The 23,870-nt window shown below is 31.5% G+C and overlaps 1 protein-coding gene and 1 long non-coding RNA gene across 5 annotated transcripts; both read left to right on the top strand.

The window, feature by feature from the left end:
- Positions 1–377: 377 nt before the first annotated feature.
- LOC134253992 (uncharacterized) lies at positions 378–16,616 on the top strand. 4 transcript variants are annotated; one of them, XR_009989217.1, is made up of 7 exons: positions 378–2,255; positions 3,948–4,523; positions 4,988–7,306; positions 9,603–9,744; positions 10,891–12,183; positions 14,485–14,626; positions 15,800–16,616. It is a non-coding gene; the product is annotated as an uncharacterized LOC134253992 (long non-coding RNA). The 4 variants fall into 4 exon arrangements; XR_009989216.1 differs by lacking the exon at positions 378–2,255 and having other exon boundaries at positions 3,194–4,523; positions 10,918–10,968; positions 11,262–12,183; XR_009989215.1 differs by lacking the exon at positions 378–2,255 and having other exon boundaries at positions 3,194–4,523; positions 11,262–12,183.
- Positions 16,617–19,728: 3,112 nt separating this feature from the next.
- Positions 19,729–21,159, top strand: LOC134253994 (uncharacterized). Its single transcript, XM_062736568.1, has 2 exons — positions 19,729–19,853; positions 20,059–21,159. Exons 1-2 carry the CDS (start codon positions 19,820–19,822, stop codon positions 20,805–20,807), a joined length of 783 nt encoding a protein of 260 aa, XP_062592552.1. The 5' UTR covers positions 19,729–19,819; the 3' UTR covers positions 20,808–21,159.
- Positions 21,160–23,870: the final 2,711 nt, after the last annotated feature.

Here is a 23,870-nt window from a genome sequence, read left to right as displayed (position 1 = left end):
CACTTTTACAACTTTGGTACCTGTGCAAAATTTTATGTACTTTGTGAATAAATAAAGGTTTTGACAGGAACTATTTTTTTCATGGCATAGGAGGCTACTTCCTGTAGTGCACTCGAGGTGTTTATAAACACAGTGAAAACACGTGGATTTGAGGTGATGTTTGCAGATGAAAAATCATGCCGTTGGGTAAGCTAATGTGACAGGTAATGTTTAACACCTTGCTAAAGTAAACAAATTTTTTAACATTTTTATTCTATATAGAATTATATAGTGAAAACAATTACATATTTGATTGTGAAAAATCATTTTAATCATTAAAGACATTTTTCATTTTTAAAAGGCATATTTCAACAAAATATTTTTTATTAACTTTTTGTTTGAAAACACACAATTTTAAAATTAGAATTAGAATTTACATTATTTTTCACAGATTTCTGTTTAAAAATTAACAATAGGTTATTTTTTACACTCAATACTTTAAAATATGACTAAAAAGGTAGCATTATGCATCTAAAATGTGGAAAGAAGTCAGAGAATATTGTTTTTTCATTTTATATGACTTAACATTATTTGCACCAGCTGACCGCAGTCAATTATAGTGTCTACAGACTTTGCGGTAAAGGGTGTTAAAGCTGATTTTTCAAGAATAGACTAATTCTAGGTTTGCGAATGAATTTTTAGCACAAGCGACAACTGCGATAAAATGTAAACAAGTAAAAATGTTTTCACAGAATGATAATTTCTACAGACACATGATTTATTTTAATTTATTCAGACCTCCAGTGATACATACATTACTGCATTGGAAGAACAGAAATAATGAAATGAGTCAGATCTGTCTAATAAACTTAATACATAAGCTACATTAGTAAAATTCATTAAGAATTTATCGAAGTAAGGAAGGTTATGACCAAAAAATCCTGAAATACTGTCAAGGTCTGCATGATAATACTTATTCTGAGTTCTAACCATGCATCATACATGTAGTGCAGAATGTCACTTAGCAGCATGGCATGCCTTTTGTGGTTCTAAGGACTTTATTTATGCTTTCGCAGCTGACATTCATGTTTTTTCAGTTTGTCGGAGACTGTTTTTTGTTATTTTTTCATTTATATGTAGGTGTTGACTGTCACTTTTGAATTAAGTCTCAGTCAGTGATGCTTATATGAGCATGATCTATTAAGTATATCATTGTACTGAAATATTAATAAATTCCAAATTTAACTGATGAAGAAATTTGGCATATTTACATAATTGAAATATCAGAATAACTATAATTCAGCTAATAAGGTGCACATTTCTTCTCAGATCACTTCCTATAAATTTTATCAGCAGTTTTTGTACACCCACCCACCTCAAAGAATCATGGAGGATGTCCTGAATCTGGTCTCTGTGATGCATTTTGTCTCATAGAAAAGTGTTCAAACTCATTAAAATGTTTAATATTTATATTTTAAAATTTAAATGTTTATTTTTTTATGTAAATTTGTTGAAACAAAAAGATATAATCTTGCATAAATCATGGAAATTCATTAAACACCTTTGGAATTCCTGAATAAATCCATGAAAAGAGAATAATTATGCATGTTAAATTGAAATTTCATGGCTAATTTGTGTCTTAAGAGAAAGCCAGTTGCATAAATCACAACAATAAATTACATCTGAATTGTTGTCTCCAGGTTCTTATCATCAAAGCCAGTTTAATGGAGTGTGGGAGCTGTGAAGAACCTCCCTAGATGCTGATATCATTTTGACTGCCCTGAGTTACAACACAGCATTTAGATAAACTTCTGCACAGCAGCTTGTAGACACATACCTAGGCTTTATTTGGAACATAAATTGACCAGATACAGTGTTCATTATCAACCCAGTATTTAACAATTTCTGTATTTTTGTTCATTCTTTGAAGGGGAAAATGCAACTTTGTTATGTAATAATTACATAATGGTCTTAGACTTGTAAACTCTTTTCTGTTTGTGGTGAAGAACAAAGCATATACTCTCCACGGATAAAAAATTGGTTGCCAAGCTTATTCTTTTAATGGTGAAATTCTGCTTCAAAAGATGCACAAAAAACTGCTTCCAGAGTGCTGTGTGTGTTGTTCTTGACTGCTCTGGAGTAAGGGAGATAAATGCTTCATATCTTCAGAAATAAGGGGATTTAGATCACCAGACTTAGGGATGTTGGGGACAATTATTTAATGAATCTCAGGTGCAAAAATGGAAAAAATCGAACACCTTCAAAGGTCCTTCAAGGTATCACACCGGTAATTGACCAATCAAAATGAACTTAGTCAAATGTAGGTCCATATATATAGAATTAATTTTCTTTTCTTTTGAAAGGTCCTTGCCTAAAATTTTATGTACTTTGTGAATAAATAAAGGTTTTGGACAGGAACTATTTTTTTCATGGCATAGGAGGCTACTTCCTGTAGTGCAAATAAACACAGTGAAAACACGTCATTTTTTTTGGTGTCAAATGTGACAGGTAATGTTTAACACCTTCTGCCTTTTTATTTTTTATTCTATATAGAATTATATAGTGAAAACAATTACCGGTGTGAAAAGGTGATTGTGAAAAATCATTTTTCCTTATTTTTAAAAAGGCATATTTCAACAAAATATGTGATTTTATTAACTTTTTGTTTGAAAACACACAATTTTAAAATTAGAATTAGAATTTACATTATTTTTCACAGATTTCTGTTTAAAAATTAACAATAGGTTATATTTTACACTCAATACTTTAAAATATGACTAAAAAGGTAGCATTATGCATCTAAAATGTGGAAAGAAGTCAGAGAATATTGTTTTTTCATTTTATATGACTTAACATTATTTGCACCAGCTGACCGCAGTCAATTATAGTGTCTACAGACTTTGCGGTAAAGGGTGTTAAAGCTGATTTTTCAAGAATAGACTAATTCTAGGTTTGCGAATGAATTTTTAGCATAAGCGACAACTGCGATAAAATGTAAACAAGTAAAAATGTTTTCACAGAATGATAATTTCTACAGACACATGATTTATTTTAATTTATTCAGACCTCCAGTGATACATACATTACTGCATTGGAAGAACAGAAATAATGAAATGAGTCAGATCTGTCTAATAAACTTAATACATAAGCTACATTAGTAAAATTCATTAAGAATTTTTCAAAGTAAGGAAGGTTATGACCAAAAATTCCTGAAATACTGTCAAGGTCTGCATGATAATACTTATTCTGAGTTCTAACCATGCATCATACATGTAGTGCAGAATGTCACTTAGCAGCATGGCATGCCTTTTGTGGTTCTAAGGACTTTATTTATGCTTTCGCAGCTGACATTCATGTTTTTTCAGTTTGTCGGAGACTGTTTTTTGTTATTTTTTCATTTATATGTAGGTGTTGACTGTCACTTTTGAATTAAGTCTCAGTCAGTGATGCTTATATGAGCATGATCTATTAAGTATATCATTGTACTGAAATATTAATAAATTCCAAATTTAACTGATGAAGAAATTTGGCATATTTACATAATTGAAATATCAGAATAACTATAATTCAGCTAATAAGGTGCACATTTCTTCTCAGATCACTTCCTATAAATTTTATCAACAGTTTTGGTACACCCACCCACCTCAAAGAATCATGGAGGATGTCCTGAATCTGGTCTCTGTGATGCATTTTGTCTCATAGAAAAGTGTTCAAACTCATTAAAATGTTTAATATTTATATTTTAAAATCTAAATGTTCATTTTTTTATGTAAATTTGTTGAAACAAAAAGATATAATCTTGCATAAATCATGGAAATTCATTAAACACCTTTGGAATTCCTGAATAAATCCATGAAAAGAGAATAATTATGCATGTTAAATTGAAATTTCATGGCTAATTTGTGTCTTAAGAGAAAGCCAGTTGCATAAATCACAACAATAAATTACATCTGAATTGTTGTCTCCAGGTTCTTATCATCAAAGCCAGTTTAATGGAGTGTGGGAGCTGTGAAGAACCTCCCTAGATGCTGATATCATTTTGACTGCCCTGAGTTACAACACAGCATTTAGATAAACTTCTGCACAGCAGCTTGTAGACACATACCTAGGCTTTATTTGGAACATAAATTGACCAGATACAGTGTTCATTATCAACCCAGTATTTAACAATTTCTGTATTTTTGTTCATTCTTTGAAGGGGAAAATGCAACTTTGTTATGTAATAATTACATAATGGTCTTAGACTTGTAAACTCTTTTCTGTTTGTGGTGAAGAACAAAGCATATACTCTCCACGGATAAAAAATTGGTTGCCAAGCTTATTCTTTTAATGGTGAAATTCTGCTTCAAAAGATGCACAAAAAACTGCTTCCAGAGTGCTGTGTGTGTTGTTCTTGACTGCTCTGGAGTAAGGGAGATAAATGCTTCATATCTTCAGAAATAAGGGGATTTAGATCACCAGACTTAGGGATGTTGGGGACAATTATTTCATGAATCTCAGGTGCAAAAATGGAAAAAATCGAACACCTTCAAAGGTCCTTCAAGGTATCACACCGGTAATTGACCAATCAAAATGAACTTAGTCAAATGTAGGTCCATATATATAGAATTAATTTTCTTTTCTTTTGAGGCGTTTTTCTATTTTCTTCCATGCCACTTTTACAACTTTGGTACCTGTGCCTAGTAAATTTTATGTACTTTGTGAATAAATAAAGGTTTTGGACAGGAACTATTTTTTTTACAGCATAGGAGGCTACTTCCTGTAGTGCACTCGAGGTGTTTATAAACACAGTGAAAACACGTGGATTTGAGGGTAGCCCTGTTTGCAGATGGAAAAAGTCCGAAAATGCCGTGTGGGTACCCTGTTTTTTGGTGTCAGCTAATGTGACAGGTAATGTTTAACACCTTCTGCTAAATTTTTTCATGTAAACAAATACCTGATTTTTAACGATTTTATATTCTATATAGAATTATATAGTGAAAACAATTACCGGTGTGATACCTTGAAGGTGATTGTGAAAAATCATTTTAATCCTTATTAAAGACATTTTTCATTTTTAAAAGGCATATTTCAACAAAATATGTGATTTTATTAACTTTTTGTTTGAAAACACACAATTTTAAAATTAGAATTAGAATTTACATTATTTTTCACAGATTTCTGTTTAAAAATTAACAATAGGTTATATTTTACACTCAATACTTTAAAATATGACTAAAAAGGTAGCATTATGCATCTAAAATGTGGAAAGAAGTCAGAGAATATTGTTTTTTCATTTTATATGACTTAACATTATTTGCACCAGCTGACCGCAGTCAATTATAGTGTCTACAGACTTTGCGGTAAAGGGTGTTAAAGCTGATTTTTCAAGAATAGACTAATTCTAGGTTTGCGAATGAATTTTTAGCATAAGCGACAACTGCGATAAAATGTAAACAAGTAAAAATGTTTTCACAGAATGATAATTTCTACAGACACATGATTTATTTTAATTTATTCAGACCTCCAGTGATACATACATTACTGCATTGGAAGAACAGAAATAATGAAATGAGTCAGATCTGTCTAATAAACTTAATACATAAGCTACATTAGTAAAATTCATTAAGAATTTATCAAAGTAAGGAAGGTTATGACCAAAAAATCCTGAAATACTGTCAAGGTCTGCATGATAATACTTATTCTGAGTTCTAACCATGCATCATACATGTAGTGCAGAATGTCACTTAGCAGCATGGCATGCCTTTTGTGGTTCTAAGGACTTTATTTATGCTTTCGCAGCTGACATTCATGTTTTTTCAGTTTGTCGGAGACTGTTTTTTGTTATTTTTTCATTTATATGTAGGTGTTGACTGTCACTTTTGAATTAAGTCTCAGTCAGTGATGCTTATATGAGCATGATCTACTAAGTATATCATTGTACTGAAATATTAATAAATTCCAAATTTAACTGATGAAGAAATTTGGCATATTTACATAATTGAAATATCAGAATAACTATAATTCAGCTAATAAGGTGCACATTTCTTCTCAGATCACTTCCTATAAATTTTATCAACAGTTTTGGTACACCCACCCACCTCAAAGAATCATGAAGGATGTCCTGAATCTGGTCTCTGTGATGCATTTTGTCTCATAGAAAAGTGTTCAAACTCATTAAAATGTTTAATATTTATATTTTAAAATCTAAATGTTCATTTTTTTATGTAAATTTGTTGAAACAAAAAGATATAATCTTGCATAAATCATGGAAATTCATTAAACACCTTTGGAATTCCTGAATAAATCCATGAAAAGAGAATAATTATGCATGTTAAATTGAAATTTCATGGCTAATTTGTGTCTTAAGAGAAAGCCAGTTGCATAAATCACAACAATAAATTACATCTGAATTGTTGTCTCCAGGTTCTTATCATCAAAGCCAGTTTAATGGAGTGTGGGAGCTGTGAAGAACCTCCCTAGATGCTGATATCATTTTGACTGCCCTGAGTTACAACACAGCATTTAGATAAACTTCTGCACAGCAGCTTGTAGACACATACCTAGGCTTTATTTGGAACATAAATTGACCAGATACAGTGTTCATTATCAACCCAGTATTTAACAATTTCTGTATTTTTGTTCATTCTTTGAAGGGGAAAATGCAACTTTGTTATGTAATAATTACATAATGGTCTTAGACTTGTAAACTCTTTTCTGTTTGTGGTGAAGAACAAAGCATATACTCTCCACGGATAAAAAATTGGTTGCCAAGCTTATTCTTTTAATGGTGAAATTCTGCTTCAAAAGATGCACAAAAAACTGCTTCCAGAGTGCTGTGTGTGTTGTTCTTGACTGCTCTGGAGTAAGGGAGATAAATGCTTCATATCTTCAGAAATAAGGGGATTTAGATCACCAGACTTAGGGATGTTGGGGACAATTATTTCATGAATCTCAGGTGCAAAAATGGAAAAAATCGAACACCTTCAAAGGTCCTTCAAGGTATCACACCGGTAATTGACCAATCAAAATGAACTTAGTCAAATGTAGGTCCATATATATAGAATTAATTTTCTTTTCTTTTGAGGCGTTTTTCTATTTTCTTCCATGCCACTTTTACAACTTTGGTACCTGTGCCTAGTAAATTTTATGTACTTTGTGAATAAATAAAGGTTTTGGACAGGAACTATTTTTTTCATGGCATAGGAGGCTACTTCCTGTAGTGCACTCGAGGTGTTTATAAACACAGTGAAAACACGTGGATTTGAGGGTAGCCCTGTTTGCAGATGGAAAAAGTCCGAAAATGCCGTGTGGGTACCCTGTTTTTTGGTGTCAGCTAATGTGACAGGTAATGTTTAACACCTTCTGCTAAATTTTTTCATGTAAACAAATACCTGATTTTTAACGATTTTATATTCTATATAGAATTATATAGTGAAAACAATTACCGGTGTGATACCTTGAAGGTGATTGTGAAAAATCATTTTAATCCTTATTAAAGACATTTTTCATTTTTAAAAGGCATATTTCAACAAAATATGTGATTTTATTAACTTTTTGTTTGAAAACACACAATTTTAAAATTAGAATTAGAATTTACATTATTTTTCACAGATTTCTGTTTAAAAATTAACAATAGGTTATATTTTACACTCAATACTTTAAAATATGACTAAAAAGGTAGCATTATGCATCTAAAATGTGGAAAGAAGTCAGAGAATATTGTTTTTTCATTTTATATGACTTAACATTATTTGCACCAGCTGACCGCAGTCAATTATAGTGTCTACAGACTTTGCGGTAAAGGGTGTTAAAGCTGATTTTTCAAGAATAGACTAATTCTAGGTTTGCGAATGAATTTTTAGCATAAGCGACAACTGCGATAAAATGTAAACAAGTAAAAATGTTTTCACAGAATGATAATTTCTACAGAAACATGATTTATTTTAATTTATTCAGACCTCCAGTGATACATACATTACTGCATTGGAAGAACAGAAATAATGAAATGAGTCAGATCTGTCTAATAAACTTAATACATAAGCTACATTAGTAAAATTCATTAAGAATTTACCAAAGTAAGGAAGGTTATGACCAAAAAATCCTGAAATACTGTCAAGGTCTGCATGATAATACTTATTCTGAGTTCTAACCATGCATCATACATGTAGTGCAGAATGTCACTTAGCAGCATGGCATGCCTTTTGTGGTTCTAAGGACTTTATTTATGCTTTCGCAGCTGACATTCATGTTTTTTCAGTTTGTCGGAGACTGTTTTTTGTTATTTTTTCATTTATATGTAGGTGTTGACTGTCACTTTTGAATTAAGTCTCAGTCAGTGATGCTTATATGAGCATGATCTACTAAGTATATCATTGTACTGAAATATTAATAAATTCCAAATTTAACTGATGAAGAAATTTGGCATATTTACATAATTGAAATATCAGAATAACTATAATTCAGCTAATAAGGTGCACATTTCTTCTCAGATCACTTCCTATAAATTTTATCAACAGTTTTGGTACACCCACCCACCTCAAAGAATCATGAAGGATGTCCTGAATCTGGTCTCTGTGATGCATTTTGTCTCATAGAAAAGTGTTCAAACTCATTAAAATGTTTAATATTTATATTTTAAAATCTAAATGTTCATTTTTTTATGTAAATTTGTTGAAACAAAAAGATATAATCTTGCATAAATCATGGAAATTCATTAAACACCTTTGGAATTCCTGAATAAATCCATGAAAAGAGAATAATTATGCATGTTAAATTGAAATTTCATGGCTAATTTGTGTCTTAAGAGAAAGCCAGTTGCATAAATCACAACAATAAATTACATCTGAATTGTTGTCTCCAGGTTCTTACCATCAAAGCCAGTTTAATGGAGTGTGGGAGCTGTGAAGAACCTCCCTAGATGCTGATATCATTTTGACTGCCCTGAGGTACAACACAGCATTTAGATAAACTTCTGCACAGCAGCTTGTAGACACATACCTAGGCTTTATTTGGAACATAAATTGACCAGATACAGTGTTCATTATCAACCCAGTATTTAACAATTTCTGTATTTTTGTTCATTCTTTGAAGGGGAAAATGCAACTTTGTTATGTAATAATTACATAATGGTCTTAGACTTGTAAACTCTTTTCTGTTTGTGGTGAAGAACAAAGCATATACTCTCCACGGATAAAAAATTGGTTGCCAAGCTTATTCTTTTAATGGTGAAATTCTGCTTCAAAAGATGCACAAAAAACTGCTTCCAGAGTGCTGTGTGTGTTGTTCTTGACTGCTCTGGAGTAAGGGAAGATAAATGCTTCATATCTTCAGAAATAAGGGGATTTAGATCACCAGACTTAGGGATGTTGGGGACAATTATTTCATGAATCTCAGGTGCAAAAATGGAAAAAATCGAACACCTTCAAAGGTCCTTCAAGGTATCACACCGGTAATTGACCAATCAAAATGAACTTAGTCAAATGTAGGTCCATATATATAGAATTAATTTTCTTTTCTTTTGAGGCGTTTTTCTATTTTCTTCCATGCCACTTTTACAACTTTGGTACCTGTGCCTAGTAAATTTTATGTACTTTGTGAATAAATAAAGGTTTTGGACAGGAACTATTTTTTTCATGGCATAGGAGGCTACTTCCTGTAGTGCACTCGAGGTGTTTATAAACACAGTGAAAACACGTGGATTTGAGGGTAGCCCTGTTTGCAGATGGAAAAAGTCCGAAAATGCCGTGTGGGTACCCTGTTTTTTGGTGTCAGCTAATGTGACAGGTAATGTTTAACACCTTCTGCTAAGTATTTTTTCATGTAAACAAATACCTGATTTTTAACGATTTTATATTCTATATAGAATTATATAGTGAAAACAATTACCGGTGTGATACCTTGAAGGTGATTGTGAAAAATCATTTTAATCCTTATTAAAGACATTTTTCATTTTTAAAAGGCATATTTCAACAAAATATGTGATTTTATTAACTTTTTGTTTGAAAACACACAATTTTAAAATTAGAATTAGAATTTACATTATTTTTCACAGATTTCTGTTTAAAAATTAACAATAGGTTATATTTTACACTCAATACTTTAAAATATGACTAAAAAGGTAGCATTATGCATCTAAAATGTGGAAAGAAGTCAGAGAATATTGTTTTTTCATTTTATATGACTTAACATTATTTGCACCAGCTGACCGCAGTCAATTATAGTGTCTACAGACTTTGCGGTAAAGGGTGTTAAAGCTGATTTTTCAAGAATAGACTAATTCTAGGTTTGCGAATGAATTTTTAGCATAAGCGACAACTGCGATAAAATGTAAACAAGTAAAAATGTTTTCACAGAATGATAATTTCTACAGAAACATGATTTATTTTAATTTATTCAGACCTCCAGTGATACATACATTACTGCATTGGAAGAACAGAAATAATGAAATGAGTCAGATCTGTCTAATAAACTTAATACATAAGCTACATTAGTAAAATTCATTAAGAATTTACCAAAGTAAGGAAGGTTATGACCAAAAAATCCTGAAATACTGTCAAGGTCTGCATGATAATACTTATTCTGAGTTCTAACCATGCATCATACATGTAGTGCAGAATGTCACTTAGCAGCATGGCATGCCTTTTGTGGTTCTAAGGACTTTATTTATGCTTTCGCAGCTGACATTCATGTTTTTTCAGTTTGTCGGAGACTGTTTTTTGTTATTTTTTCATTTATATGTAGGTGTTGACTGTCACTTTTGAATTAAGTCTCAGTCAGTGATGCTTATATGAGCATGATCTACTAAGTATATAATTGTACTGAAATATTAATAAATTCCAAATTTAACTGATGAAGAAATTTGGCATATTTACATAATTGAAATATCAGAATAACTATAATTCAGCTAATAAGGTGCACATTTCTTCTCAGATCACTTCCTATAAATTTTATCAACAGTTTTGGTACACCCACCCACCTCAAAGAATCATGGAGGATGTCCTGAATCTGGTCTCTGTGATGCATTTTGTCTCATAGAAAAGTGTTCAAACTCATTAAAATGTTTAATATTTATATTTTAAAATCTAAATGTTCATTTTTTTATGTAAATTTGTTGAAACAAAAAGATATAATCTTGCATAAATCATGGAAATTCATTAAACACCTTTGGAATTCCTGAATAAATCCATGAAAAGAGAATAATTATGCATGTTAAATTGAAATTTCATGGCTAATTTGTGTCTTAAGAGAAAGCCAGTTGCATAAATCACAACAATAAATTACATCTGAATTGTTGTCTCCAGGTTCTTATCATCAAAGCCAGTTTAATGGAGTGTGGGAGCTGTGAAGAACCTCCCTAGATGCTGATATCATTTTGACTGCCCTGAGTTACAACACAGCATTTAGATAAACTTCTGCACAGCAGCTTGTAGACACATACCTAGGCTTTATTTGGAACATAAATTGACCAGATACAGTGTTCATTATCAACCCAGTATTTAACAATTTCTGTATTTTTGTTCATTCTTTGAAGGGGAAAATGCAACTTTGTTATGTAATAATTACATAATGGTCTTAGACTTGTAAACTCTTTTCTGTTTGTGGTGAAGAACAAAGCATATACTCTCCACGGATAAAAAATTGGTTGCCAAGCTTATTCTTTTAATGGTGAAATTCTGCTTCAAAAGATGCACAAAAAACTGCTTCCAGAGTGCTGTGTGTGTTGTTCTTGACTGCTCTGGAGTAAGGGAGATAAATGCTTCATATCTTCAGAAATAAGGGGATTTAGATCACCAGACTTAGGGATGTTGGGGACAATTATTTCATGAATCTCAGGTGCAAAAATGGAAAAAATCGAACACCTTCAAAGGTCCTTCAAGGTATCACACCGGTAATTGACCAATCAAAATGAACTTAGTCAAATGTAGGTCCATATATATAGAATTAATTTTCTTTTCTTTTGAGGCGTTTTTCTATTTTCTTCCATGCCACTTTTACAACTTTGGTACCTGTGCCTAGTAAATTTTATGTACTTTGTGAATAAATAAAGGTTTTGGACAGGAACTATTTTTTTCATGGCATAGGAGGCTACTTCCTGTAGTGCACTCGAGGTGTTTATAAACACAGTGAAAACACGTGGATTTGAGGGTAGCCCTGTTTGCAGATGGAAAAAGTCCGAAAATGCCGTGTGGGTACCCTGTTTTTTGGTGTCAGCTAATGTGACAGGTAATGTTTAACACCTTCTGCTAAGTATTTTTTCATGTAAACAAATACCTGATTTTTAACGATTTTATATTCTATATAGAATTATATAGTGAAAACAATTACCGGTGTGATACCTTGAAGGTGATTGTGAAAAATCATTTTAATCCTTATTAAAGACATTTTTCATTTTTAAAAGGCATATTTCAACAAAATATGTGATTTTATTAACTTTTTGTTTGAAAACACACAATTTTAAAATTAGAATTAGAATTTACATTATTTTTCACAGATTTCTGTTTAAAAATTAACAATAGGTTATATTTTACACTCAATACTTTAAAATATGACTAAAAAGGTAGCATTATGCATCTAAAATGTGGAAAGAAGTCAGAGAATATTGTTTTTTCATTTTATATGACTTAACATTATTTGCACCAGCTGACCGCAGTCAATTATAGTGTCTACAGACTTTGCGGTAAAGGGTGTTAAAGCTGATTTTTCAAGAATAGACTAATTCTAGGTTTGCGAATGAATTTTTAGCATAAGCGACAACTGCGATAAAATGTAAACAAGTAAAAATGTTTTCACAGAATGATAATTTCTACAGAACATGATTTATTTTAATTTATTCAGACCTCCAGTGATACATACATTACTGCATTGGAAGAACAGAAATAATGAAATGAGTCAGATCTGTCTAATAAACTTAATACATAAGCTACATTAGTAAAATTCATTAAGAATTTACAAAGTAAGGAAGGTTATGACCAAAAAATCCTGAAATACTGTCAAGGTCTGCATGATAATACTTATTCTGAGTTCTAACCATGCATCATACATGTAGTGCAGAATGTCACTTAGCAGCATGGCATGCCTTTTGTGGTTCTAAGGACTTTATTTATGCTTTCGCAGCTGACATTCATGTTTTTTCAGTTTGTCGGAGACTGTTTTTTGTTATTTTTTCATTTATATGTAGGTGTTGACTGTCACTTTTGAATTAAGTCTCAGTCAGTGATGCTTATATGAGCATGATCTACTAAGTATATCATTGTACTGAAATATTAATAAATTCCAAATTTAACTGATGAAGAAATTTGGCATATTTACATAATTGAAATATCAGAATAACTATAATTCAGCTAATAAGGTGCACATTTCTTCTCAGATCACTTCCTATAAATTTTATCAACAGTTTTGGTACACCCACCCACCTCAAAGAATCATGGAGGATGTCCTGAATCTGGTCTCTGTGATGCATTTTGTCTCATAGAAAAGTGTTCAAACTCATTAAAATGTTTAATATTTATATTTTAAAATCTAAATGTTCATTTTTTTATGTAAATTTGTTGAAACAAAAAGATATAATCTTGCATAAATCATGGAAATTCATTAAACACCTTTGGAATTCCTGAATAAATCCATGAAAAGAGAATAATTATGCATGTTAAATTGAAATTTCATGGCTAATTTGTGTCTTAAGAGAAAGCCAGTTGCATAAATCACAACAATAAATTACATCTGAATTGTTGTCTCCAGGTTCTTATCATCAAAGCCAGTTTAATGGAGTGTGGGAGCTGTGAAGAACCTCCCTAGATGCTGATATCATTTTGACTGCCCTGAGTTACAACACAGCATTTAGATAAACTTCTGCACAGCAGCTTGTAGACACATACCTAGGCTTTATTTGGAACATAAATTGACCAGATACAGTGTTCATTATCAACCCAGTATTTAACAATTTCTGTATTTTTGTTCATTCTTTGAAGGGGAAAATGCAACTTTGTTATGTAATAATTACATAATGGTCTTAGACTTGTAAACTCTTTTCTGTTTGTGGTGAAGAACAAAGCATATACTCTCCACGGATAAAAAATTGGTTGCCAAGCTTATTCTTTTAATGGTGAAATTCTGCTTCAAAAGATGCACAAAAAACTGCTTCCAGAGTGCTGTGTGTGTTGTTCTTGACTGCTCTGGAGTAAGGGAGATAAATGCTTCATATCTTCAGAAATAAGGGGATTTAGATCACCAGACTTAGGGATGTTGGGGACAATTATTTCATGAATCTCAGGTGCAAAAATGGAAAAAATCGAACACCTTCAAAGGTCAAAGGTCCTCAAGGTATCACACCGGTAATTGACCAATCAAAATGAACTTAGTCAAATGTAGGTCCATATATATAGAATTAATTTTCTTTTCTTTTGAGGCGTTTTTCTATTTTCTTCCATGCCACTTTTACAACTTTGGTACCTGTGCCTAGTAAATTTTATGTACTTTGTGAATAAATAAAGGTTTTGGACAGGAACTATTTTTTTCATGGCATAGGAGGCTACTTCCTGTAGTGCACTCGAGGTGTTTATAAACACAGTGAAAACACGTGGATTTGAGGGTAGCCCTGTTTGCAGATGGAAAAAGTCCGAAAATGCCGTGTGGGTACCCTGTTTTTTGGTGTCAGCTAATGTGACAGGTAATGTTTAACACCTTCTGCTAAGTATTTTTTCATGTAAACAAATACCTGATTTTTAACGATTTTATATTCTATATAGAATTATATAGTGAAAACAATTACCGGTGTGATACCTTGAAGGTGATTGTGAAAAATCATTTTAATCCTTATTAAAGACATTTTTCATTTTTAAAAGGCATATTTCAACAAAATATGTGATTTTATTAACTTTTTGTTTGAAAACACACAATTTTAAAATTAGAATTAGAATTTACATTATTTTTCACAGATTTCTGTTTAAAAATTAACAATAGGTTATATTTTACACTCAATACTTTAAAATATGACTAAAAAGGTAGCATTATGCATCTAAAATGTGGAAAGAAGTCAGAGAATATTGTTTTTTCATTTTATATGACTTAACATTATTTGCACCAGCTGACCGCAGTCAATTATAGTGTCTACAGACTTTGCGGTAAAGGGTGTTAAAGCTGATTTTTCAAGAATAGACTAATTCTAGGTTTGCGAATGAATTTTTAGCATAAGCGACAACTGCGATAAAATGTAAACAAGTAAAAATGTTTTCACAGAATGATAATTTCTACAGAAACATGATTTATTTTAATTTATTCAGACCTCCAGTGATACATACATTACTGCATTGGAAGAACAGAAATAATGAAATGAGTCAGATCTGTCTAATAAACTTAATACATAAGCTACATTAGTAAAATTCATTAAGAATTTATCAAAGTAAGGAAGGTTATGACCAAAAAATCCTGAAATACTGTCAAGGTCTGCATGATAATACTTATTCTGAGTTCTAACCATGCATCATACATGTAGTGCAGAATGTCACTTAGCAGCATGGCATGCCTTTTGTGGTTCTAAGGACTTTATTTATGCTTTCGCAGCTGACATTCATGTTTTTTCAGTTTGTCGGAGACTGTTTTTTGTTATTTTTTCATTTATATGTAGGTGTTGACTGTCACTTTTGAATTAAGTCTCAGTCAGTGATGCTTATATGAGCATGATCTACTAAGTATATCATTGTACTGAAATATTAATAAATTCCAAATTTAACTGATGAAGAAATTTGGCATATTTACATAATTGAAATATCAGAATAACTATAATTCAGCTAATAAGGTGCACATTTCTTCTCAGATCACTTCCTATAAATTTTATCAACAGTTTTGGTACACCCACCCACCTCAAAGAATCATGGAGGATGTCCTGAATCTGGTCTCTGTGATGCATTTTGTCTCATAGAAAAGTGTTCAAACTCATTAAAATGTTTAATATTTATATTTTAAAATCTAAATGTTCATTTTTTTATGTAAATTTGTTGAAACAAAAAGATATAATCTTGCATAAATCATGGAAATTCATTAAACACCTTTGGAATTCCTGAATAAATCCATGAAAAGAGAATAATTATGCATGTTAAATTGAAATTTCATGGCTAATTTGTGTCTTAAGAGAAAGCCAGTTGCATAAATCACAACAATAAATTACATCTGAATTGTTGTCTCCAGGTTCTTATCATCAAAGCCAGTTTAATGGAGTGTGGGAGCTGTGAAGAACCTCCCTAGATGCTGATATCATTTTGACTGCCCTGAGTTACAACACAGCATTTAGATAAACTTCTGCACAGCAGCTTGTAGACACATACCTAGGCTTTATTTGGAACATAAATTGACCAGATACAGTGTTCATTATCAACCCAGTATTTAACAATTTCTGTATTTTTGTTCATTCTTTGAAGGGGAAAATGCAACTTTGTTATGTAATAATTACATAATGGTCTTAGACTTGTAAACTCTTTTCTGTTTGTGGTGAAGAACAAAGCATATACTCTCCACAGATAAAAAATTGGTTGCCAAGCTTATTCTTTTAATGATGAAATTCTGCTTCAAAAGATGCACAAAAAACTGCTTCCAGAGTGCTGTGTGTGTTGTTCTTGACTGCTCTGGAGTAAGGGAGATAAATGCTTCATATCTTCAGAAATAAGGGGATTATAATTGGGATTTGATCTCTTTAGTAGAAAATAATAGATATATAATTTAAAATAGAAATACATTTAAAAAATCTAACCACTGTACAAAAGTACAATAATTTTCAAATGAATCAGTTTAATTTTTTTCCAATAAAATTTTTATCAATAATAATATACACTTTTATTATTATATATGTAATATTAAGATCCATTTTCTGTATATATAATATCAAATTCTCAAAATAAAAAAAGTGCCGTTTTGACTTTTCTAAAGTGCCGTTTTGACTACTCTCAAGTGCCGTTTTGCATATTTCCTAAGTGCCGTTTTCACCAGGTGCCGTTTTGACTTGTACCCGTTATCTCGCGCAACCCTATTCATATGTAAATGAGCCTCGCGAGATCTAAGATGGCGTATTTTGGATGTAAACAAGAAGATCGACGAATTTTTTTTCCATCCAGTATTTGCAGGTATGGAATAATTATTGTTATGATTATATAAAATTGGTATAGTAGGTATTTGATTTAACTTCATGTGCTAATATGTTAGACGGTGTGACCGTTAGTGAGGGCGGAGCCATGAAGAGAAAATTGCTACCTTTTATTGTTTAATGACAAATCAGTTAAATTCTGAAATTGTATGTCAGTGTCAGAGAATCATAACAAAGAATTCAGTTCTTACAAAAAAACTTTTCATTCAAATACATGTAATAAATCTAAGAACTAACTGAGATATTTCATCATGAGACAAAGGGTTGTCTTAAGCCAGAGTACTAAACGTCGAAGAATGTATTGTGGAAAGGGAGGGGCATGCACTGGACCAGTAAGGGATTCAACGTACCAAGGTCCAAAAAATGTGATACACCTCGGCCCAACGACACCTCAAACTTTAATGCATGTAACAGTAAACTTGTTCCCAAATATATCCTACAATAATCAACTCATAAACTTTTCTGAGCATCATTTCTTTGTCTTTCACTACTTTTAATTCATATGCTTATTTAACAACACTGATCTGGAAACCTCAAGTCATTTCTCAACTGTTGTTACTCCCATTACATTATCATCGTTATTACGTCATCTTAAGTAAGAACAATATATCTATTGTCAAGACCAGATCAGAAGACGAACTCAGATGACCTAAAATACAGACAGATGGTCTACTTCCTGGATGAATCTCATCATCAGACCAAATTTGACTGTGTTACTATCACGAAGTCAAGGTTGAAAATATAACAGCATCACAACTTTTATGAGAAAAAAAATTTGCAACGGATTCATGATTAGGGACATTTATTAGGTATATTTCACTTTTCAGGTTTTTTTTTTTTTTTTTTTTTTGGCTGATTTTGTTAAAACAAATCTGATTTAAATAGTCTTTCGAATTTTCTAAATCTAACATTAACACAATCGTTTTGAAAACAGTTATACTTTTTAATTATCTGAAGAAAAAAAACTTGGTTAATCATATAGTTTCAAAACCAAAACTTGTGAATAGTAGGGTACACTTCTGAGAAGTTTGAATTGAATATTTATCTTTATTGATGTCAAACAAAAATTCTGAATATTTGCTTCATGTTTTTAAAAGTTTTAAAGCACATTTATTAGGATAGAAAACTATATTGATATGCTTGATGTGTATTACATTAACAGCATGCACTGCAACATTGAAGTCATATAACTATTTACATGCATTTACTGATACATGCAGACTGAACAACTACCTCTCCAGACTGTACATCATACATTGTCTAACTTAGTTTTTCCTAATTTTAGACTTTACAGTATATATGTAATTCCAATTGTCTAAAAAAAATCTTTTCTATATTTTTAAAATTCATATATAATTTTATATATCCATTAAGATTTTTGTTTTGATTATTATATTTAAGATACTAAAATTTTGTCATTTGAAAAACTTCATAAAATTAAAATATTGAATTTTAAAAATCACAACAAAAATGAGACTCAGACTTCCATCTGCTAAATATTTATATATCTATGTACAAGTAGATATTCATAAACAATTTGGATACCTAAAAAATTTTTTTAAAAATATTCCACACATTTATTGAGTCCCTATATTTAGACTTTTCACAGGGTATTAAATTTTAAATATAACTTTTAAAACATATTTACCTGTTCAAAAAAATTGTACAGTATGTCTAAAAAAAAAAATACTATATTTCTAGCTTGGTATGTATTGACAATAATCCTGAAGACATTCGTTATTATTAAATTTTATTAACAAATAAATAAGGATTATTTTCCTTCTACAGCCTAGTGAAAGGCGCCACATATAGATCCGCTCCTCAATAGTGCAGACGACAGCGCCGCCTGTAGGGAAATTTAACCAATCAAATGCCGTTATACTTGTGAAGCGCGAACTATAAATAAATCTAAACGTCTAAATCGAAAGTTGGAAGATGGATTTGATTTTAAGTAAAAAACCATTACTACTAATTATCCTTGGATTAAATGGTTTTCACTTTTATGAAAGTCTCATCAACAACGAGAATTTGCGCGTGAATCAGAACGACGCCATTTTACAGGACGCCATATTGGCGACAAGAATCTCAGTTCCATAGGTATTGTAATTGACATATAGTTTACAATAGATTTCTTTTATTTTTCATATACATACGTGTTACCTATAGGGAGGGGCCCGTGAGAGGGCTCCGCCCTCTATCAACAATGCGGTTTAATGGTTCGATAGATAGGTAATTGACCTCTAATTTGACCAAAAGCGAAGAAATTCTGGTTTGTTGTTACAGACAACGATTTAATTATGTTGATTGTACCCAGTTACTAATTATTAATGAATTAATCAAAGTAGTTTTGATAGCGCTAGTACTAGGGGACGATCAAGGTGATCAGGGGCTTGCCTGTGTGTTTATCAAGCGCTCGTGTGGTACCTGTTGTTGTTTTAAGCATGTTAAAAAAATAATGAGGAGCACACGGTGTACAAACATTATAGGGGGGTGGTTGATCTGCAACCATTTCATCATTTTATGTGAACGAAATATTCGAGCACCATGTGTAGTAAAGAAGATTTTCTGTCTTGGGACAATGACATTGATTTAGATGAACTTTTAGGTGACTACACAGACCATGAGGATAAAGATTCAGCAGAGAACTAATGCCCACCTGAGGTTCCAAGTTACCAGTGCCCAGACTGCAAGAAGATTTTGAAATCCATTTCAGGATTTCGGGGGCATATGACCAAACAGCACAAAAAAAGCAGAACAAAAGGTATGTACACATTTGACTTTTTTAAAATATGATTTTTGTTGTCTTTTAACAAAAATTAATCAAATTATTATAAAACATGTTGTTTCAAAAGACTTAACTGATTCAGTATTCTAGTGTATCTAAGTATCTAGTATCTAAGCTTAAAAAAAAAACAATTTTATGTGTAACATATAATTAATTCTTATATTTCTTATATTTCTTACAGCAAGTGATCATCGAGTAACCCAGAAGGCTAAAGAAGACCACAGATCACCTGCTGCCGCAACATTAGTGGACTTCGAGAAGATTTGTTCCGAGGCTAGTAAGAAAACACTTGAGAAGATGTGCAACAATCCAATGTACAAGTTGTTCGGGGACAATCGCATGGAGGTGTTGGCTAGATTTTGCAGCGACACAGACTTCCTGGATGCATTTTTCCTTAACAAACTCAAAGACATCTTCAGTCTCTCGTTGTGCGATTCCAGTGAAAGGGAGCTCTTCTTCTCAAGGATCCATGAGTTGAGACTGTCTTCCTGTGTTCAAAGTGAATGTGTTAATCTATTCAGTGAAAAAGGATGTGAAGAAAAGAGAGAAGACATTATAAACTTCCTTCAGGACTACATTCTCGAGATACCTAGTGAAATTCTTGGAGGCCTTCTGAAGGAAAACAAGAAAGTGTCCGAGGAACTATCATATCAGATTTCTACCAATGACCAAACAATTCTGTTCTACATATCGGGATTCATTGTGGCCAACCTGAGGAAGAAGTGTTACCGAATGTCGAAAGAAAATCGATCCGAGAGACTGAATCTACTTGACAAGCTGACCAGTAAGACCAGCAGTACAAACTTTGAAAATAGACCGATCTCGCAGGATCTCGTGACGTGCGAGATTTCAGCAGATTTTCACAGTTCAGTACTAGAGTTGCCAATCCCGTTAGTATATAGGTCCCTGCTATACCTTTTGACAGTTTGACTTTCTGACCAATGAATTAATTATTTTTATTGATAAAAATGAATTTGAAGCATACAAACATCACTTGCTGATACAGCTGAACCCCCCCCCCTTCCCCGAAATATAAATGTCTATATAGAGATTGTATAAAATCTGTGCCATTCAGTATTATGTTCAGTAGGTTTACTTTTTATGATGTGCTGAGAGAGACTTTTAAGTGAGCATTATTTATCTTTATAATATAAATTTCCACCTCTGTCAGTTTTCAGTCAGTTATCCTATTATTTCAATTCTTTATTGGCATTAGGCATATATTTTACAGAATTGTGTTGTTAAAATATTTAACTAGAGCAAGTTTGTTTCTATAAAAAAAAAGTGCATCAAAGGTTTATAATGTGTGAGCACAAGCATAAAGTAGCTAGTAAGTTTTTTAAAATAGTATTCTATATATCAGCAAAATATGGTCATGTGATGTTCATAAGCAGAAAATAGGAAAACAGCATGTTTGTTTTGATGTCATTATTTTATTTAATAGCTTCTACATTTTCAACTTTAAATTTATTATATATATATCCAAAACTGTACTATATGTATTGACAAAATAGATCTAGGTTAAGAATGCACTGGAAATATTGAGTTATTTTTGTTTATATAGACTCTTTTATTTGCCTGTGAAGTACCGGTACTGTATAATCTATAGTTCAATTTTGTGTGAATAATAATAATCTTTTCAAATAGCATATTTGTTTTATACACACTGACTATGTTTTATAATATTCTAAACAAATTATTTGATACAAAACAAAGAAAAGCTGGAGACCAACACCTTGAGGTTAAAATTGCGGAAGATTCTCACGTGTGGATACCGAAAGGTATTCAATAGGGTCTGTAACTAAAGTTATAAACTTAAAAGTATAAAACAGATCACCAACACTTCGTGAGAATGCAGCAGTAAATTTATTTTGTTGACCGGTTTCGACCTGTGACGGTCGTCATCAGAACAAGTAAGCATGTAAATTTATCTACTGAAGTAAAAAATGCGGATGACGTTGCTATATATACAAAAAATGCGGATGACGTTGCTATATACAAAATAAAATGCGGAGTGTTTCTTACATATGCGGACTTTCATAACAATGGTACTTTATACAAGATATAATCAATTTACGTTTCCTCTAAAGTTTTTCTGACTTAAGATTTAGTCAGTAGATAACATTATTGTTTTATGATTAATAAAATCGTCCATAAATTGTGTGGATTGTTATTCTTCTGTTACATCATCAAGCTGTTTTGGTAGACTGTGACGTCACAATGGAAAAAAATACGGAGGGTTTGTACATGTATATAGAGTACGTAAAATTATACAAGTGGACATTAGATTACATTTCCTATAAATGTTGGGATAATATAAAATATAGTTAGGTTTCATAAATTTCTACTTCTGAATAGTCCTATTTTATGGAGGACAATAATTGTTCATAAAATTACATTAAAATAATTAACATGTATTAATATAAACAAAGATAATTTCTATAGAATGTTCAAAAGTTCATTGTAGTTTTATGATGAAATTCGTTCAGACGAAACGTGAAGGTATGTAGGTCCTCGCTACAATTCGTCCATTATATAAGGGGGGGGGGGGGTGTAGATAACAATTACTGGGATTTTTTATTGTCCTTGAATGCTTTTGTTGATTCCTTATCGGCTTCCTTCTTCTTCATAAAGTTTGGGATTGCACTTAATAGATTGTTTATATGTTCCATTTCGTTAGTATTTTCTTTGTTTTTAAGCTGGGATTTTAAATCAAGTATTTGTGTATTAATCGTATTAATTCTCGTATTCCAATATTCATAAAGTAAGTGGATGAGGCTGCGGCTAAAATTAAGGTGTGCTTCCTTTTATTTGATACTCAGGCAAATATTCACTACTGGTAAGATGATCACACACATGAACATGTCTGTGTATGAATGAACTGAATTTTCCTTTTGATCATGTTCCTAGGAAAATAATTATTTTCATCATTTTTTCATCAAAGGATTTACCATATAAGATGAATAAAGAAAAGGTAAGACCAGTAAACCAAAACAGGACCAAATAGGCCATGACTGAAGTTCAAGTGCATTCTGCATGAAAGTGGACAGCCTAGATTTTGTTCTTTTCAAGGTAACCATTCAAATATGAAAGTAAATTAAGGACAAATGATACAAACAAAAAATGGATGCCTGGATTGGTATATATTTTTTGGCATAATTTAATTGCAAATTAATGATGCTATTAATAAATTCTAGAATATTAAGAAATTGTACACCTTCTGTGATGTTCAAAAGTCTGCCCTCTTGAAACTATGCTTATTAATCTATACAAATATTTTTCACTTCAAATTCCATTTTTATGCAAATATGAATTAAAAATTAAAAAGTACTGGAAGAAAGTTATTAATTTTACTGATTTAAACATGACCCCAGTTGTTATTTTCAAATTCTTTGACAAAAGTTTGTTTGTATCATCTCTCCTTAGATTGTTAAAAAATATATTTCAGTTTTATATCTAAATTTAAACCTTGCATATTTCTTTTTTTTTTAAACAAAATTTAATACCTATCCAGTAACAGAAGAATTATTATACATGTACTAGAATAAAGAAAACAACTTTCTAAAGGATTACATACACATTTAATTAGCTTGAAATCAGTGTATATTGGAAAGTGCAGGAATTATTTACCATTGCAGGTTGAGAAGGGATGCCATATTTTAGGTTTGAAACCAGGCAAGTGAAAGCTGAATTCCAACCTACTCCAACATACTTGTACCCACTGTCTTCAAGATATCGGTGTTTGAGATGTCAAAGTTCAAATATACAGTAATAGGAACATGTTTATCATATTATGTGATGGCATCCTCAAATCTTATGCTGTATAACAATATGTTTTAGAACTTATCAAGCTTTATCCAGTACCTTGCCAAAAAACTCAACTCAGCATAATTCTCATTAACTAATTATCAGTGTTGTCAATGTAGGTCATTACTGGTACATGCCTGACCAACAAAAACTCTAAAATTGAAAAATCAGAGACAAGATTTTCAG

The sequence above is a fragment of the Saccostrea cucullata genome, unplaced genomic scaffold (assembly GCF_032062105.1).
Source record: "Saccostrea cucullata isolate Sc308-1 unplaced genomic scaffold, CSIRO_AGI_Scuc_v1 ctg2202, whole genome shotgun sequence".
Classification (NCBI taxonomy): domain Eukaryota; kingdom Metazoa; phylum Mollusca; class Bivalvia; order Ostreida; family Ostreidae; genus Saccostrea; species Saccostrea cuccullata.
Note: the sequence above shows the minus strand (reverse complement) of the source record. Positions and strands in the feature narration are given on the sequence as shown.